The sequence below is a fragment of the Cheilinus undulatus genome, linkage group 9 (genome assembly GCF_018320785.1).
Source record: "Cheilinus undulatus linkage group 9, ASM1832078v1, whole genome shotgun sequence".
Classification (NCBI taxonomy): Eukaryota; Metazoa; Chordata; class Actinopteri; order Labriformes; family Labridae; genus Cheilinus; species Cheilinus undulatus.
Window position 1 is genome coordinate 3,266,435 of NC_054873.1, and position 19,651 is coordinate 3,286,085.

At 39.7% G+C, this 19,651-nt stretch overlaps 2 protein-coding genes across 2 annotated transcripts in view; both read right to left on the minus strand.

The window, feature by feature from the left end:
- Nucleotides 1–1,935: 1,935 nt before the first annotated feature.
- Nucleotides 1,936–5,458, minus strand: LOC121515638 (kinesin heavy chain-like). The gene is made up of 4 exons (XM_041796513.1): nt 5,207–5,458; nt 5,045–5,121; nt 4,855–4,964; nt 1,936–2,151 (listed from the first exon to the last, which is right to left on the minus strand). Exons 1-4 carry the CDS (start codon nt 5,367–5,369, stop codon nt 2,133–2,135), a joined length of 369 nt encoding a protein of 122 aa, XP_041652447.1. The 5' UTR covers nt 5,370–5,458; the 3' UTR covers nt 1,936–2,132.
- Nucleotides 5,459–10,740: 5,282 nt separating this feature from the next.
- LOC121515292 (voltage-dependent calcium channel subunit alpha-2/delta-4-like) overlaps nt 10,741–19,651 on the minus strand; it is a 94,310-nt gene continuing 85,399 nt past the window's right edge. Inside the window, exons 32-40 of the mRNA XM_041795985.1 lie at nt 15,265–15,335; nt 15,060–15,135; nt 13,367–13,419; nt 13,004–13,059; nt 12,737–12,757; nt 12,530–12,647; nt 12,120–12,235; nt 11,145–11,227; nt 10,741–10,962 (exon numbers count right to left, since the gene is read on the minus strand). Of these exons, the coding sequence (XP_041651919.1) occupies nt 10,861–10,962; nt 11,145–11,227; nt 12,120–12,235; nt 12,530–12,647; nt 12,737–12,757; nt 13,004–13,059; nt 13,367–13,419; nt 15,060–15,135; nt 15,265–15,335 (696 nt within the window). The 3' untranslated portion in view covers nt 10,741–10,860. The remainder of the gene's footprint in view (nt 10,963–11,144; nt 11,228–12,119; nt 12,236–12,529; nt 12,648–12,736; nt 12,758–13,003; nt 13,060–13,366; nt 13,420–15,059; nt 15,136–15,264; nt 15,336–19,651) is intronic.

Below are 19,651 nucleotides of genomic sequence, written 5' to 3' on the forward strand. Positions count from 1 at the left end.
ACTCATGGAGATGTGCACCTGAAGATGTGAAAAAAAGGTCTTCAGCAGCAAAAATTACCACTCATGGAGATGTGCAACTCATGTATGAATATGGTCTCCAGCAGCAAAGATCATCACTCATGGAGATGTGCAACTCATGTATGAATATGGTCTCCAGCAGCAAAGATCATCACTCATGGAGATGTGCAACTCAAGATGTGAAAATGGTCTTCATCAGCAAAGATTACCACTCATGGAGATGTGCAACTCAAGATGTGGAAAAAAGGTCTTCAGCAGCAAAGATCATCACTTATGGAGATGTGCAAGTCATGTATGAATATGGTCATCAGCAGCAAAGATCATCACTCATGGAGATGTGCAAGTCATGTATGAATATGGTCATCAGCAGCAAAGATCATCACTTATGGAGATGTGCAACTCAAGTATGAATATGGTCTTCAGCAGCAAAGATCATCACTCATGGAGATGTGCAACTCAAGTATGAAAATGGGCTTCAACAGCAAAGATTATCACCCATGGAGATGTACAACTCAAGATGTAAAAAAAAAGGTCATCAGCAGCAAAGATCATCACTTATGGAGATGTGCAACTCAAGATGTAAACTGATCTTCAGTCACAGCAAAGATTACCGCTAATGGAGATGTGCAACTCAAGATGTGAAAATAGTCTCCAGCAGCAAAGATTACCACTTATGGAGATATGCAACTCAAGATTTGGAAATGGTCTTCAGCAGCAAAGATTGTCAATCATAGCAATGTTCTACTCAAGATGTGAAACTGCAGCTACATTTAGCCTGTGTGTTAGCTCAGTTGGACAGGTATCTGCCTCGGAATCATGAGGTTGATGGTTCACATCTTTTTGCACTGCAGATTTTTTAAGCTACTGGTGTAAATCGCTAACTCAGGAGTAAAGAGGACTGCCATAGAGTTTGAAGGTTGTGGGTTTGATTCTTGGTGATTTTTTAAGTCCAGTCCCCAAAAGCAGAGATCAAATCCTCTGAGAAACATGAACAGGTGTGTGTTTCTGTGGATTAGTGGAAAGCCAAATGACTGTAAATCAGGAGTTCACAGGTTCAAATCTTACCATGGGTTCATCTACTTTAAAAGTCTGAGTCCACATTTAGACTTTAGCAGACCTGGACAAGAGTTGGCCTTTCAAATCTAACCAGTGTCTTTAAGTTTTCAAGATTTGAGTCCAAATAAAGAAGGAAAAGCCCCTCTGACGCTCTGCTGCATGTCTGGCTCTGTAGCCTAAAGAGACAGTGGACTGACTCAGAGGCTGGAGGTTCCAGGTTCAACTCCCATCTTGGTCTCAGTGAATTTTAAAGCCACATCCTGAACAAAGAGGATAAATGCGCCAGGAGAAGAGATGGTGGTGTGAAAGGTATGGCGGCGACGGCACAGAGGACTGGACTAGACCAGTTCTGCAGGGGATGCTGGGGTTCAAACCCCACTGTGGCCGGTACCTGGATCAAGGCATGCCAGATGGAGAAGGGGGGACGCGGCGCGGCGCCCCCCTGGGGAGCCGTCACAGATGTAAGTAGGGGGTTATGCAACAAAAACGCAGACACAGCTGGAGTTTTACAGGATGGAGTCTTTATTTGCTAGGATGATCAATGAGCCCCTCATGGGGACTTCATCTCCTCCGCTGTACAAACAGGAAATACTTACCATGCTCTCCTCCAGGGTCAGGGTACCAAAGTATCATTTATTTTGAAAGGGCATTTGAACGTACGGAAATCAAGAAAATGGACAACTTCACTCATTTTTCGATTTGTGTCCAGAATCGAAAAACCAGTGAAGTTGTCTGTTTTCTTGATTTCTGTACGTTCAAATGCCCTTTCAAAATAAATGATACTTTGGTACCCTGACCCTCCAGGCCCGTCAGGTCCTCTCTGGCCTGCTCTCTCTGCTCATTCAGCAGCCTGCAAACAAAAACCACATTAACTCACATTCCACTTAAATAAACGTACGGATGAGTCCTTTACTCACATGAGTTTCTGCAGCTTGGCGTCCTTCTCCTGCTCTTCAGTCTTCAGTTTGTCCTAGTCTGACATCAGCCTCTCCTGCTCCAGCAGCAGACCCTGGTTCAGACTGAGAGGAGACGCTCGCTAAGCTCTGATTGGGCGCTTTTTAACGGCAGAGTACCTGTCTGGAAAAATGCCAACAAATCACATCAACATAGATTCATTTTATTCATCTGGTTTCTGGAAATTTCTCCAAACAGTTATTTGGCTTCAAAATGGTACAAGGTAGAACATTTCTGAAATGATAGACCTTTACATCAGTAGGTCCCAACCTTTTTTCTTTGGGGTCCCTCTACTCTAAACACTCTAAAGCCCCCCAGGACAATCTCTGAAAAATTAAACATCATTTTTAATTGTTTAATTGACTAAATCCCAGCATAACAGGCCTACATAAACGAGTTCTTCATAAATATCTGTGTATAAACTATCCATCATTACACCGGCATTTAGAGCCACAATAAGAATACGAAATGAGAAGGTTCAGTCAATTTTTAAGTAAAATCTCAAACATTTCAAATTTAACAAGTCATAAATTTACCAGAAAAAGAAAATTGGAAATTTATGTCAACTAAAAGTAGAATTTTTTGACATTATAAAATCCAAAAGAGCCGTGGAAAAAGAAAATGACAAGAGAAAAAGCTGTTTTCCTTCCATAAGTCCTACAGTTGATCGCCTAATCAGGAGATTTTTCTTAGTAGGATTGATCAGTGAGGAAATGATCCAAGAATGATCACAGTATTATCATTCCTCAGACTCTGAAGAGACGTTTCTATTCTCTGTTTTCAGTTTGGATCCTTGTAAATTCACTAGTGTAGAAGGTTAAATTCTGACATTACAAACTTGAAATTTTAAAGTGCATGATGTAATAATTTAGGACTTTTGAACTAGAAAATTCTGAGTCCAGCTTCCTGAAAAAATACGACTGTATAATCTCAAAAATGTACTTTTAAATGTCACCTTTTTCCAAGAAATGTACAGATCCTCTTTATTTTGTTAGACCTTTTAGAGGGCTCTAATACATTACATTTTGAATCATGACTCTATAAATAAAAGTTCATTATAGGCGACCCCCCCCAACAAATACTTCACATGACAACAATGTAACAGGTGTGTGTCGACTTTTAGAGCCACTGTAAAGCCAGACTACAGTCGTGTGCAGCTAAAACTTCCTGGCTCAGTAAAGAGGAGTGGTACGAGGATTTTACATCCTTCCTCATGAGGATCACACACAGTAGACAGTTGTAATGACTGTCAGTACTTTGGTCTGAAAAACCAACAAAAACAAACTTTAGGATCATTTAAACCAGCATAAAGTGGTTCAACGAGAACCAATCAAATCTGTGGAAATATCCTAGATCTAAAAAACATCAAACATGAATGTTTATTTATTTTTCTAGTGCTTCATTCGTCTCTGTGGACTTGAAGTAAAAATTTTAGGCCCTGTTTAGACAATATTAGACTAAATTCCTGATCCAGTTCAAGTCTCGTCACAAACAGTTAATAGTCTAAATTAGTAATACTCAAAGTTTGGCTTCATTGGGATGTTTTTTGGTTCTTTTATGTCTTAATTTTCAAATATTTTTCCTCAGAAAACCTTAAAAACCTTTCACCTCAGGAATGATCCATATCAAGTAACATTAATCAGTTTGTTTCCACTCTTATACAGGGGGCTTTAATGCCAACCTTTATTACCTCTGCCAAGGAGGCTCTGTGATCGGCAGGGTTTGTTAGTTTGTTTGTTAGTTTGTCAGCAACATAACTCAAAAAGTTATAGACAGGTTTTGATGAAATTTTCAGGAAATGTCAGAAATGGCATAAGAAAGAACTGATTAGATTTTAGGAGTGATCCGGATCCAGGAATTTTTTAAAGGATTCTTCACTGTTGGGAGACAGGGCTAATGGCGTAGGTCTGTGCTCTCTGAGTGCTTTTCTAGTTTTTTTTCTTAGTTTTTTCATTACCCTTATTTGTAATTCTTCTCCCTTTTTTCCTTTTTTTGCCACTTTTAATCAATTTTTGCTGCTTTTAGCCCATTTGTGCCACTTCTTCTTGCCAATTTTGTACTAGTTTTTGCCACTTTCATCCTTCTTTTTGCTATTTGCAATTCTTTTCCCTTTGTGGCAATTTTTTGTCCATATTTCACCCAATTTAAGCTGCTTTTTGCCATTAAATGACACTTTTACGTTTTTGTCACCCTTTGCAGCATTTTGCCCATTTAGTCACTTTTCACCAATAATTTACCACTTTTTGACTATTTTACTCAATTTTTTACAATCTTTTTCACCTAATATTTGCCGCTTTTTACAATTTTAGTCACTTTAGCCCATTTTGCCACTTTTTGCCCATTTAAGTCACTTTTCACATAATTCTTTAGCCCATTTTGCCACTTTTTGCCCATTTCAGTCACTTTTCACCATTTTTTACCACATTTTTGCCGCTTTCTGACCATTTTTATCATCCATTATTCCTTTTTTATGTTGCCTCTCACCCATTTTTGCTACTTGTCACCTAGTTTTTGCCATTTAATGCCTATTTTTGCCTTTTCACCAACTCTGATTCCGCTTTTTAGTCACTTTTTACTATTTTTAGCACAATTTTTTGCTGCTTTCTGACCATTCTGTTCACCACTTAAAATTTGGCTATTGAAAAGGTATTTTTCAACAGTTTGGCTCTTTGGGTGAGCAGTTTTCAGTAACACTGGTCTAAATAATTAGTATTCTTATTTTACTGCAGACTTTGATTCAAATATCTCATGCCATGTGTTTCTTCTGATGTCTGTGGTCTCTAATATCATTAAAAATGTAGTTTGATTTAAAACAGTCAGACTTACTCTGTGAGCTGGTCCAGCATCCTCTGCTTGTCTTGGATCTGGTCTCTCAGTGGGCTCAGCTGTTTGTGGTGAGCCTCTCTGTGGTTCTCCAGCTGCTCCTCCAGAGTTTTCTGTGCCACACAGACACAAAAAACTTCAGCTATTTCACATTTCTGTAACAGAGATTCTCAGTGACGTGTTTCCTCCTCACCTTTATGTCCCCGTCCCCATCGTGTCTGCCGATGTCCTCCTTCTCCTTCTGCTCTCCTGACATCTCGTGTCTTTTCTCTGATGAAAAACAAAGATGAAGAATCAAGTTAACCTGATTTTACTTGAGCTAAGATGTTTTAATGATTAATATAAATGTGTGAACCGTGAGCCTGCAGCTTAGCGAGCTCCTCGGTCAGAGCATCCTGGCTCTCCTCCAGCTGTCTCTTCTTCTGCTCCATGATCTTGGCCTCGTGCTGCACAGACGACACATACATGTGCTGTTTGTTTGTAGTGCTCACTTCCTGCCAATGTTTATATGTTCCCATTTTTTAAATATCTATTTATTTTGTTGTTGACTGTCACTAGGAAGCAACCTGACTTCATCTGTCTACACAAACATTTGTGTCAGCCATGTTTGTCTGTTGACACCACCAGGAGGAAGGAAAGGTGTGCATGCATGTGTTTCATTGTCAGTCACACTGCCAACTACTGGCCTGGCATGCATACTACAGCAGTTTCGGGCACTTTAGTGGATCTGACCCTCATAGATCCTCTTTAAAAGAAAATATTCATAGTTTTAATGTATTTCAAAGGTTAGAAGACAAACCTCTTCCTGGTCCAACATCTGCTCCTTGAGTTGCTCTGCCAGCTGGCTGTGTTGGTTGATCTCATCATCCTGTGGAGTAAAGGAGAAGTTTCTGTCAGATTATAACATTAAACATGAAAAGTGTTAAGATATGGATTTGTCCACTTTAAAATAAATGATTTAACAGAATTATCTTCCTTGTTTCAGGCTTTCGGCAAATCAAGTGTCACACCATTTTTATACTGAAATAAAAATGATTTTTTTTGCACCTCACCTCACCTCTTCCGACTATTCTCTGTATATTTTATCCTAAACACTGATTCCTAGTACTTTTATTTACCCATCACCTCCTGCAGCTCTCTTCCTTTGTGGTTTGTAAATGAAAATGCAAAAACTGCCATAAATGACACCGTAAATATCATGAATTGCCCCATCGCTGAGTAAATGAATAAAAAAGAAAAATAATGACGCCATCTGGTCAGAGACTTTCTGATTAAAATACTGAGATACTGGAAATTTAAGAGCTCTCAGGATTTATAGAGCATCCATCCATCCATCCTCCCATGCATCCATCCATCCATCCATCCATCCATCCATGCATCATGCATCCATTAGTTGGTATATAAAGAACTTGAGAAATAATTACATATCAAATCCCAATTGCAATACTGGGGGAAAAAAAAATCACAATTAAATTATTTTCCCAAATTGTTCAGCCCTAATTTTAGGTTTAAAGACTCCTGATTAACACAGTATTAAATATTTGCAAAAAGAAAAAATAGAAAGGATTAAAAGTGTGAATGATAAAAAGTATTGCAGTGTTAACATTTATAAAGTAAAAACATCTACTGTACTGGAGGATTACTCAACTTCAGCTATGCTGAGTGTGGTAATTGTTTCCTCTGTCCAGCAGGGGGCGTCCTTACTGTAACTTTAATGCTTTAATGCAGCTGTATCTGAACCAGCAGGACGGTTTGACTAGAAATAAACACATTTCAAGTCAAAAAGATGCTAAATTCAAATAAAATGAATACGGCCACTTTCAATGTCTTTACTGTAATACTACAAAAAAAAAAAAAAAAAAAAAAAAGAAGTGAGTTCAATCCCCCAGGAAAAAAAGTCCATATATGTATTTCCTGTGTTTTTCCCATGAAGTCATACAACCCCAAGTCCAAAAAAGTTGGGGCACTGTGTGAAAATGTAAAAAAAAAAAAAAAAAAAGACGTCAATGATTTCCAAATCTCATAAACCCATATTTGATTCACAATAGAAAATAAACAACATATCAGATAATGAAACTGAGACATTTTACCATTCCATGAAAATACCAGCTCACATTAGCTCAGGTAGCTTCAAAATGCTCCTCCAGCTGTTTTTCATTAGTACCACTTACTAGAGCTTGGAAATTAATCCCAAATTAGATTCAATCACAACATGGCCTGCTGCAATTTTCAAATTGCAGAAGTTGCAATATTTCTTTAACTTGAAATGTGTCAAGAAGTAGTTTACAAATATTTATTTGAAGCAGCAGAGATTTTATGCACTTTAAGCAAACATTCAAGTATCATTTTTTAAAAATGGTTTACAAAAATGCTCCTTTTTATGTTTTAAGCATGTTTTTTTTTAAATCAAAATGAGTGACATAAAATGATAATACCCTTTAAAAAAGCAAATGGCATCACATTTGCAAGACAAGCAAAAATAGTTTGCTCATTTAAACAAAACTGATGAAGCCTAACGTAACTTCACCAAAGTCAAACCCCAGCTGTGATCAGCTGCTAGCCAGCTCCACCTCCTCCACCCCAGCCGCCTCCTATAGCTTCAAGCTTGTTGCAGCCCCATACTTAGATTCATGCTACTATGGATTAAATGCTTCTGAAATAATTTCATTGTTTTCAATACACATGGACTTATTTATGAAATTTTCTATTGCTCGATTTTGTTAAAAATTACATAAGATTAACCCAATAATAATCGCATATTAAATCGTAATCACAACATTGGGGAAAAAAAATTGCAATTCGATTAATTTTGCAAGTCATTCAGCCCTACCACTTACTTTTCCAGGCTTTTGTTGCCATGCCCCTACTTTTTTAATCCTGTTGGATTGTGTATTTGATGAGTTTGATGAGGGAAAGCCGGAATACCTTAAGACTCCATTGAGTTGGCACAGAAGCTCTTAACTCGGCAGCGGCAATCTGAAAATAGCTTGCACCGACAACTAACGAAGCTGTTACTAAGACTATAGGGATTATGACAATGGGCGAATTTGCCAAAATGTTGAAGTATCCCTTTAAGATCTTTTGGCTTTCATCTCATCATCTTAGATTGAAAAAGCTGGTTTTCCCACGGACACGGATCATTTTGCTTTTCTTAATCTGTACCTATTTTTTCTTAATGTCTTTGGAAAACAAAGCTGGTCATCCCATAATAACAGAAACTCTGGGTTCCTGGTAGGAACAGACCCTCTTTGGATGTTCTCTTCAAATATTGTCCTCTAAATTTTAATATCTCAGGATAAAAAGCTGTTTAGAGGATGACAAAGTTGTATTCCCACAGTAACAGAGTGTTGCGTGTGAGTGGTGTTTGAACCCAAAATGCAGACGATGAAGCAGTTTTAAAGGTTTTATTGATACAGGGGAATGGGTCCAGGGAGTGAATCGTTGTGGGAGAGAGTGCTGTACAAAGCTGCAGGTGAGCGTGGAGTGAGGCACTGGAAAAGAACAGGGAGACACGTTAGAAAACAGCCAACAGGTAGGTACTGGAATCATACAATAATGCACAAAGGTAAGAAGGCCGAGCGCTGGAGGTTTACCACAGGTGAGTAAGAGCAAAACTCTGGCACTGCAGAGAATCACGGGCAGCCTCTTGTAGGTAGTCGAGATTGGATGATTAGTAGCAGGTGTGATCCTTCTCTGCAGCGCCGTGGGGGATGGTGAACCTCAGGAGAAGCACTGACAAGTTACCCAACAAAACAACGGACGCCGGAAGTCGGCGACCAGAAGTATCATCAAAATAAAATACAAAATAAAACTCACGGTCACCACACAGAGACATTTTTGGCATGTTTAAACTTGTTTTTATTTACTTTATGTCAGGATAACAAAGCTGATTCTCCTCAGTCACAGAGATATGTTGGTTTTCCTTTTTAAATCTGTTGCTATTAATCTTATCACATTTATCTGAGGATGATAAAGCTCATCCCCCTGATGATAAAGTGATTTCTGGAGATCTCTTGAATGGTGGTTCTCAACCATTTAAGCTTCAGGATCCACGACTAACTCCTCAGTGAGCTACTGCGACCCAAATTTCAAACATTTTTTCAATTTGTTATTTCATGAAACACAGTGTTTGGACCTCTCATCGAATAGAACAAAGACAGAAAAAAATACCTCAAAGTTTCCAAAAAGTGTTTTAGAAAATTCCCTGAGACTTAGTCCAGATCAAAATTCAAAAAATTAACAGGACGGATTCCAAATGTTCTAGTTTTTTCCTGTGAAAATTCCTGAAATGTTCCTGGAAATTTCTATGAAAAGACCGCTGAAAAGTACTGCACAAAATCTTAATAATTACTGTTGAAAATTCCCCAAAGTCCCCGCTGCCTTGCAGACTTTCTTTAAACTTACTTGGAAAGTCGCAGAGAATATTTCCAGAAGTTTTTTGGGAAAATCCATCCATTTTCTACCCTGCTTATCCTGTTCCTTGGCAATTCAATCACAGGGCTGACATATAGAGACAGAGGCCCACTCACACTCACATCTATGGGCAATTTAGCATCACCAGCTAACCTAAAACATGCAAACTCCACTCAGAAAGGCCCTGACCAGGAATCTTCTTGCTGTGAGGCAACAGTCCTAACCTCTTCGCCGCCATGCAGCTCCTTTCTGCAAAAATGCTCACAGAAGAATCCCCAAAGATGAGGGAAATTACTTTAAGTTTCCAAAAAAGCTGAACAGAAAAAAAAATCCTCAAAGATTTCAGATAAAGTTATTGTAAAATTCCTGAATAATTCAGAGGAGGTTCTGTCCTTTCTGCTGTGGAAAACTGAGAACCAGTGTTCTAGAAAACTACAAGAATTCACTCATTGAAGAACAGCCAGAGTACAAGATGCACTAGTCAGGATGTTAAGAAAACAACCTAAATTTAGCTGATCACATGGGAAAATGGTGCAAAATAAAAAACATGGATGCATGTTCTCTTGGGTGAATGCATCCTGATACAGACGGTTCTGCATGGCTGCAGAGACAGAATCATCTGTGAATGTGTGTTGATGTTTCTCGTAGATTTTCCATTCACGACCAAACTCCTTCCTTTATTCTGATTTAAATGCAAAGTCGTTTATGTCGACACTGATTTCTCTCTAAGTAATAAAACCTGAGTTCATATTTATCTGACTGAATGTCTTTAACGATGCAAAACATCCTGATGCACCCTGAAATCAAACTGAATGGAAGAGTGAAGGTGCACAGCCTTAATGTCCTCTAAGGGCTTCCGTATTTCTCCCTACTTGTCTGTGTTTGAGCACATAGATAAAAAAACAGCTGCGATGCTGACATTTTTTAAAATGTTGGTACATGATCATTAAATAAAATCCTCCTGAAACTGAACATGAAACGTTCCTTTGGGATTTTTTTGGAGGCTGAAAAGTCTTAAAGTGGAAACAAACAGAGTTGATCCTTCGGTTCTTCAAAGTTCCTGCTGTCTGAATCTTCCTCCAGAGTTTCCACTCGTCATTCGTCACATTCATAATTCAGTCAGGCTCCTCAGTCTTTACATAAACTACTCTTCTTTTAACATTTGGCTTCTGTTTGCTCTTTTACTTCGACCCCTCATAAAAAGATGAGATCCTCAGAGTTTAAAGCTAAAGCTTCACTCCTTTTTTTTAAATAGAAAATTACTGAATGAAAAACGGACTATTTCTGTATCAAAAAGTCTCTACATTCTCTTAGAGTGATGGCAGCGTTTCTCCTCAAGCTGTCCCATTTATAAGTCTCATCTCGTCCTGCAGCTACTTCCAAAAGTCTTCGCTTTATTCCAGAGAGAGCGGAGTCTAAATTCAAGTAGAAAACAAAGATATAAGGTGAAATAGCCCTTTAATCCTCAGAGGAAACCCTCTAGGAGTCCGTTTCTCTCTCGTCTGGCAGGTAAAATCCTTGGACTAGTCTCATTTTTGGTTCCTGCTTTACATCCCTGTCCCCACCTTTGGGGCGTCCTGATTGGCTGATTCTGGTTTATGTCCAGCAGTGGAGGAGAGAAGAGACGAGCAGCGAGGACGAGAAGAGAGAGAGTGAGAGGAAGATGGCCGCCGCCCCGCCACACTCCTTGGCGTTTTCCTGTTGGAGAAATTCAGATAAACGTGTAAATGTTGATTATTTTCTGATTTTACTGATAATATCTTGGCTGTGAGCTGAACAAACTGCTTAGAAGAGTATAATCCAGTTCATCCCTGACATCATCTTTAATTTAAAGGTGATTGATTATTGATTGGACGTCTGGTTGCAGACAGGAAGCTCACCTTTGGATGGTATGAGTGGCACGACTCCGGACGCCGTCGAACCTTCTGGGACTTCATCCTGTTACACTTCACCGTGGCGTTATGTTCACTGCCGTCAAGGAAAATAGAAAACTCTGCGCTGAGAAGTTAAAATATGAACCAATAAAAGTTTTCAAACCAGTTCAGAAACCATGAAGCGTTTACATGGCATTCATGTGTTACTTTATAATCGATTTTCTTTGATTCTGCGAGTGAGCTGCCCTGAATGTAGATAATGAAATGCATATTTTAAAACTTTAACCATGTATTATTTTATCTTTGGATAAGTTAGTCAATGAGCTTCAATCACATAGAGAGAGAGAGAGAGAGCATGCAGAGGTGATGTAGAGTAATAAGACATTAAATTCTGATTGCTTCATAGCTGTGACCTCTACAGAAACTGGAAACATATGAATAAGTTAACACAAAGTCTGCACAGACTGTGCAGTATTTACATTTGGAAATTAAACAATGCAGGCTGCAATCAGTGGGTCTGGTGCTATGGGTGTGGTTTAGTGGAAGTGACTGCAAACCTTCATGGGATTCAAACAGGGCTGGGCAATTAATTGAAATGTAGATTAAATCACAATGTGACCTACTGCAGTTTTCAAGTCGCAGAGGGTGCAATATTTCTTTGACCTGAAATGTGTTTTGAAATACCAGTTTAATACATTTTTTTAAACAATATTTTCTAGAATAATTGACAAAAGTTCCTACTGTACTTGTTTTTGTATATTTTTGTCTTTTTCAAAATAAGAAATCAATAAAATCATCACTCCCTTCATTACAATTCATATCAAATTTGCAATATAGGACAAAATAATTGCAGTAAGACATTTTTAGGAATTTGATTTGAATTTTGGGCGGGGGGGGGGGGTTAGTTCCTGCTGCACCTTCTCTGGCTGTGTCCAGCAGGGGGCGGTGTTATTTCACTGTTGTGCAGTATATGAAGGATATATTTGATCTCTTTGGGGGCCAGCAGCATGGGTCCGTACTGACGGGAACAGTCACAGTCGGCCTGAGTGACCACGAACACCAGGTTACTGTTGGGGATCGCCTGGACCACGAACATCCTGAGGCACAACAAAAAGATCCAATAGAAACCAATAATCAATAATCAATTGGTTTACAGCCACTAGGGTGATAATAATGCAGCATATTTTTATCTTTTTACTGAGTTCTGTTTCCTTCTTCTTGTTTCTCTTAGAGCTGTTTGTAACCTCCAGAAAAGATTTCCCAGATTTACAGTATTGTTGGTGTAATTTAAAGGACCATTCCACCATTACTCAGTCTTCTGTTAGTGCTGTTCTGCTTTTTAATTCAGGTAAAGGTGATATTCTCTTAAAGTTCCATTTTCTGTCTCTTACTTCTGACAGCGTCCACACTTGATGAGGCTGTTTGCTTCTCTGATGGACGGGTCGTACATGAAGCCGGGGTACGCCGTGTCACACGGCTGCAGCGCTTCCACCTTCTTCGTTTTGTGACCTGAGAAAAAACAAACCGAGTTTATTACAGGCTTTAATGAAGTTGACAGTTTTAGCACAAACACACAGATAGAGACGTGTGGTACTCACTGGTGTGATATCCAGCCTTGGCTGAACGGATGAAGATGATCACAGTGAAAACACACCCAGGTGATGATGATGATGATGATAGTGATGGTGATGGAGGTGATGATGAAGATGTGGCCCCACATATATGACACAGATTTTTGTGAATGAGACAAATATCTACTAAATCTGTTTGTCCCTGATCTTTGTTTATCCATTTTCAGATCTGCTTATTTCCTGGAGATTTCACTGGTTGTGTGACAAATTTTATGTGCTTATTGGACTTCTTACCGTCCACAAAATAATCTGAGTGCCAGAGACCGCAGAGGTTAAAGTCCAACAAGAACCTGAAAGAAGACGAAAGTCATGTTAGAAAATGTTCAGAGTAAATTCACACAATCAGCACAGCATCTCTACAGCCTTACTGCTGCACAATTTTCAAAAATAGAATATTCTTATCATTATTTACTCATATTGCAAGTTTGATATGAACTGTCTTGTAGGGAATGGGCATGGAGTAGGTTTTTTGCAAACTGTTAAAAAAATTGCCACTTGAATGTTTGCATGATGTGAAGAGCATGCTACTTCCAAAAAAGATGGGGCGCTGTGTAAAATGTAACAAACTACAAAAAGAAATCTTGAGGTTAAACTCACATCAAAGCGTTGGAGAAGAACCATCTCAGCAACGCCGCGATGCCGTAGAACGGCTGCAGGGAGAAACCGGAGACAAGACGTTACAACAAATAATAACCATTTTAATATTATTCTTTGTCACCAGCTCAGACTCTCTGATTCTTTATATTGTTGACTGTGGAGAGATGATTAAACTGGTTGGATATTCCACACTTTAGCATCTAACGTCTACAGCGAGTCTACAGTGACCGCACAGCAGGGGAGTCAAGATGCAGGACCGGGGGGGTGGGAAGGTTGAAATCATCTGTGGTTTTGGCCCTTTAAACCCATTTTCACCACTTTCTGCCAATTTTTGCCCATATTAAGGCCATTGTTGCCACTTTTAAGCCAGTAAACCACTTACTAAACCCTTTCCACCACTCTTTCTCCTAGTTTTCATCGTTTTTAACCCATTTTCACCTCTTTCTGCCTATTTTTACTGATGCTAACTCATTTCTGCTGCTATTAACCTCTTTTCACTGTTTTTTGTGTACAATTTTACCAGTTTCAACCCCATTTAACTCTTTAATACACCCACTCATGCCTCTTTGAACACATTATTGCCACCCTTTATTTATGTTTTTTACTACCTTTTTGCCACTTTAAAGCCAATATACCACTTATTCAACTCTTTCCACCACTTTCTCTGCTGTTTTTTGCCACTTTTAACCCTTTTTACCCACTTTTTGCCATTTCTTGCCTTTGGTAAACCATTTTGCCACAATTATCCCCTTTTGACCTCTTCTTTGACAGTTTTAATCTCATTTCACTGTATGTTATGTCCTTTGTTTCCACTTTAAACCCATTTTTGCTACTATTGACCACTTTTGATTACTTACTATGCAAAATTTTACCAACTTTAAACCCATTTAACTCTTTATTACACCCATTACTGCCTCTTTAAACACCTTATTGCCATGTTTTAAATCTATTTTACTGCCTTTTCAGCCCATTATTGCTACTTTATAGCCAGTATACCACTTACTCAACTCTTTCCATAACTTTTTCTGCAGGTGATTACCACTTTTAACCCATTTTTTGCCACTATTAACCCCTATTCATTACCTCATGTGCACATTTATGCCCGGTTTAACCACATTAAATCTTAATTATGCCCATTATTGCCACTTTAAACACCTTATTACCACGTTTTAATTTTATTTGACTCTTTTCAACATGTTTTTCTGCAGGTTTTTGCCACTTTTAACCCATTTTCGTCCCACTGACCTCGTCTTTGACAATGTTAATTTTATTTCACTCTATGTTATGTAATTTTTTTCCACTTTAAACCCATATTTTCTGCTCTCCTCCAGTTTTTGCTCACGTTAACCAATTTTTCCTGCTTATAACCCCTTTTAATTACTCCTTGTGCCCACTTTTGCCCCTTTTAACCCATTTTTTTCCCACTTTTAACCCATCTTTATTCTGTTTCAAGAAAGGGGTTTACATTCTTATAAAGACTATATACAACTGCATGAATTATAAAGAATGAAAAAAAAATATTCAGGTAAACCAATAAAATATGGTTATCACAGCTTAACTTTACAATAAACCATTTATGGTCCCATGGTCCCCCGTTTTGGCTGGGCCCCAGAAAGCTCTCCCCTTTAACCCCCCTCATGGACAGCCTTGATAGTTTTATCAGATAGTGTTATTATAAAGTGCAGAGACTCACGCTGAGCAGAGGTCGGGCGCTGCTGGCGTGATGGTGACTGTTCTTACACATCGCCTGGTAGTCAAATAACGACACCCTGCAAAAAAGAGAGAAAAATAAGCTTATAACCACATAAATAACCCTGATTTACACTGGTTAAAATGGTAAAAATAAAAAAGAGAGGCTTTAGAGTGGAGAGGAAAGTATTATGCAGAGAAATTCTTACTTCTTATACATTCCCATCTTGACCAGCGACGCCATTACAGAGCCATCCACCTCGCCAAAGAATCGACCCACCTGGAAGAGACAACACAGATAAAGCCTTTACATTAATGACAATTTAAAAAGAGCAGGTGAATTTTACACTGATTAACAGACAAACCTCATGATACTAATGAAGCTGAGGAGAGCAGCTAGAAAAGTCACTGCTGCCCCCAAAGAGAAAAATCTACAGTCGTTATTTTATGATCCTCACTGCAGTTTACTGAACTTCTGCAGAGTTCGTTTCAAGCATTTCTCCTGTTCTCTACTACCTAAGGAAAGGATTAAAAACAGCCCATTTAGAGAGAGGACAAAGGTCTGGTTGATGAGGTAGAGGTACGTCGTGTTTGCAGCAGCAGAGGAAGATGCAGTGAGAGTAAAACTGTGATTTAAAGTCACTTCAGTGCTTCTGCAGAGCGTGCATCGTCTCTGGCCCTCAGCAGCAGCAGCAGAGTCTCTGAATTATTCAGAGCGTTTTGTCTCAGCTGCTCTGCTCCTGTTTACAAGCTGATCTCTGCCCACACTGCTTCTCCACCTGGACGGGATTTTCCCAGCAGCCTCGGAGGGCTGATGGGTTGCTGAGCGTGAGCATTCGGATGCTGCTTACACCGAAATCTGACCTTCTGTTTACTCTGCAGCAGCATCAGCAGAGGGTAAACGTGCTGGAATAAACAAAAATAAAGCAGTAACAGAGCCAGAGAGACAAACTGCTGCCAGGAGCTCTGCGGCAGATGAACACCTTTATTTCTGCTCTCAGGCTGGAGGAAGACGGGAACAGAGCTGAGAATCACCACTGCAGTAGAAACCTCAGAGTTCTGCTGCTTGTAAGGACTCATCAAATCAGACGTGATCGGCTGCAGTTTTACTCAATTTAACTTCAAGGATTACAGGATAGGAATGTCACTAATCCCTGCCTTTATTAACGCTGATGCACCACGCTGCCTCCACCCCAGCCTCCTCCTTTATAGCATAAAGCTGTTGCACCCTCACATTCAGATTCATGCTGCTATAGATTAATTGCTTCTGAGCTAATGGTATTGTATTCAATACCCATTGTCATAAATGTATCTCTCTATATGGGAGGTTGCTAGCTATGCACTCCATGTAAACTGCTGCTTGACTTACAGAGGGGGCATCTTTTGAGCAGAGCCTTCTCCATCAAGTTAAACTGTAGATCCATTTTGTAACTAGAAAAGCACTCGGAGACCGCAGACCTCCACCTTAAGCCCTATCTCCCAGTAGTGAAGAATCCTTTAAAACATTCCTGGATCCCTCCCCATGTGCCCCCCACCACGACATTCACCGATTACTCCCTCCCCAGAGGGGTGGAAACACAGTGAGGCAAAGCATTAGCTTCGCTACGGGTGGACTGTCATGGTGGAAGCATTGCCTGCCGGTGCCAACAGACACACTGACAGTCTCACCCATGGTCTCACCAGACGACTGGAAGTCATGGCAGAGCGTGAATATTCCTCTGTTCCTCCCAGCATTGTGAGTATTCTCACTATAATTCGCTGTCTTTCTCTGTTACACTCCGACTTGTCTCCTTGACCAGGCGTGCGTCTTTCAAACTCTATAGACTCCAAAACTTTGAACAGAGACACACCCACAAATGCAGCTGGGATTGAAGTTACTCATGTCCGCCATCTCCTGGTGTTAAGTGGTAACAGCACAGACCTCCACCATTAGCCCTATCTCCCAGTGGTACAGAATCCTTAAAAAAATCTTAAATCCAGATGGTGATCTGGATCACTCCCAACATCTAATCAGCTCTTCCTTATACCATTTCTGACATTTCCTGAAAATTTCATCAAAATCCATCCACAACTTTTTGAGTTATGTTGCTAACAAACAAACAAATGATCAAACGATCAAACCCACCCGATTACATAACCTCCTTGGCGGAGGTAATAAAATGGTTAAATGTATGACAAGAGTGCTACTGACTGAAAAACAGATGATACATTTTCGAGAGAGGTGTAGCTGCAGACTGCAGCTCTCAGACCCCCCCCGCAGACCACTACTGTGAGACACCACCTCTGATATTACCAATTTGCCCGTGCAAGATATGTCACATTTTAGAAGTAGTTTCATGAACGATGGCCTGCTTTAACCCTTAGAGCTCACAGCTATTTTTTCCACCATCATGTCTCATCTGGACTTTTTGTCTTCAAAAGCATTTAAAACATCAACCCTGTGGTGCACAGTCAAGCTCTATACATCCTTTTTTTCAGGACAACCTGGGCTTTAAGAATATATCTACAAAAGTAATGTTACTTGAATTTATAAAAAGTTATAGGACTCTAAAGACAAAAGAAATAACGAATCAGAATTTCAAACTTACAGATTCTTATTGATAACACACAGTAAGAATAGTGACTAAGCCTTTTCTTTGCACAGACTTGCTCTCACATCTCTTGGGGACAAATAGTGAAAAAATAAACAAACGGTTTTCAAAAAATCTACAAATATACAAAGAAAAAAGTCTATGTGTTGCAGTTAGATTCATTTGTGCCACTCCTCTATGCAGTAGACTCAACTGGTTGACTACAACTCCCACAATGCATTGCATGTCAACAAATATGACGCTGTCCACTGAAGAAAGGCAAAGTACATGATCAAAAATGGATTCAAGATGGATAAAAAGACGCTTATTATCCGATGTAACGCTGTGGATTTAATGTCCAAAGACCCTGAAAAAGTCACCAAAGTTTAGGGCCTGCTACAACAGCGTTTTTTAGAGCTACGGAGACATCAGTGGTAGCAAACAAATGGCAAAATGGTCAGCTTTCAGAGGAAAAAAAAAAAAATTCTATGACTTGTGCTTCAAAAGTTATTGTTTTAATAAACTGTGTCACTTATTGTTGTATACGACAATGCTGTCCTCAGAGACCCCGGATAGTCAGCCAAGTTCCAGGCTCACTAGAGAATTTTCTGTAAGAGCTACGAATGCATGGTGGACATGATTAGAAAGGCACAAAGGAGAGCTTTCACAGGAAAAAACAAGTTAGTGCCTATGACTTACAGTTCAAACGCTGCCAAGTGATTAGCTCTAAGAGTAGGTAAATTAGCTTTAGCTACACTAGCTACGTAGTCAATGTTACTCATAAGCCGATGTAGTTTTGTTAGCTTCAGCCTTAGCTACGTTAACTGTGTTAAAGTGTTTTCATGTGGATTATGCATTTTTCTGTTAGCAGACAAATTTGTTGGCTTTGTTAAACATTTCGTGATTAGGTCTTGCTGATCAGGAGTTTAACTTTAAACTCTGAGCATCCAAACCCTTACTGGATCATTCTGGAAGATTTAGCATGTATTTCTATCCTGATAGAGGTGGCATCTTACAGTACTGGTCTGAAAGAGGAGGTGTCTGAAATCTGCAGCTAGACTGTCTTGCTACTTCATAGTGTGCTCATGAGGTGAAGTACCACTTTTTAACAGCCTTTCTCCTACATTTTGCCAAAAACATATGATATAATCTTAGTTAATAAAGCCCTTTGTGTGTATTTTTCAACAGACTACTTAAATTGAGAAATAAGAGCAGTAGACCGGGGCAGCATGTCTCATAACATGTGCAGTGGGCCTGCAAAAACCTAGTAAACAATAGTAAAGCTGCCATGACTGACAGGATGTCTTTGTCTCCCCTCAAGCCCAACCCAGTTCAGGCCTGAGGGTAGGGGTAGGTATCCTGGCCTGACCTCGTTCTAGCCACATCTTGCCAGGCCCGGCCCTGTCTGGCCATGTCTGACAACATCATGCAAATTAAGGCCAAGTTGAGCAAAGTTCTGACAAGTCATGCCACGTTTAACCACATTTGGCCACGTCAGCCCACATCAGATCACATCCTGCTACGCCTGGCCACACTGGGCAAATCTTGGGCTTACATCAAACCTTTACTGGACTTGATATAGACCACAGTCTTACAAGATTCTTATCTTTTTCCAACATATAAGAAGTAAAATGCAAGCCCTGTTCTGAGTGAAACTTCACTGTGTTGTTCTCCACACCATTTAGAAATTAACCCTGGTGACGAAAGCATCCTAAGGACATGGATCTGTGCTGAAGTGTGCAGTGGGTCTGCAAAAACCTAAAAAAATCAAGGATAAACTGTAGTTATGCAGCCATGTCCCACAGGATGTCTTTGTCTCCCCTAAAGCCCAACACAACACATTGGGCATAATCAGACCATGTTAGGCCAAGCTGGGCCATGTCCTGCCATGTTGGGCCACATCAGGTTGAGTCAGGCTATGCCTGGCCAAGTTGGACCACCTCAGACCATACAGGGCCAAGACAGGCCACAATGGACCACGTAAGGCCATGTGTGGACACGTAAGGCCATGTGGGACCACTTTTGG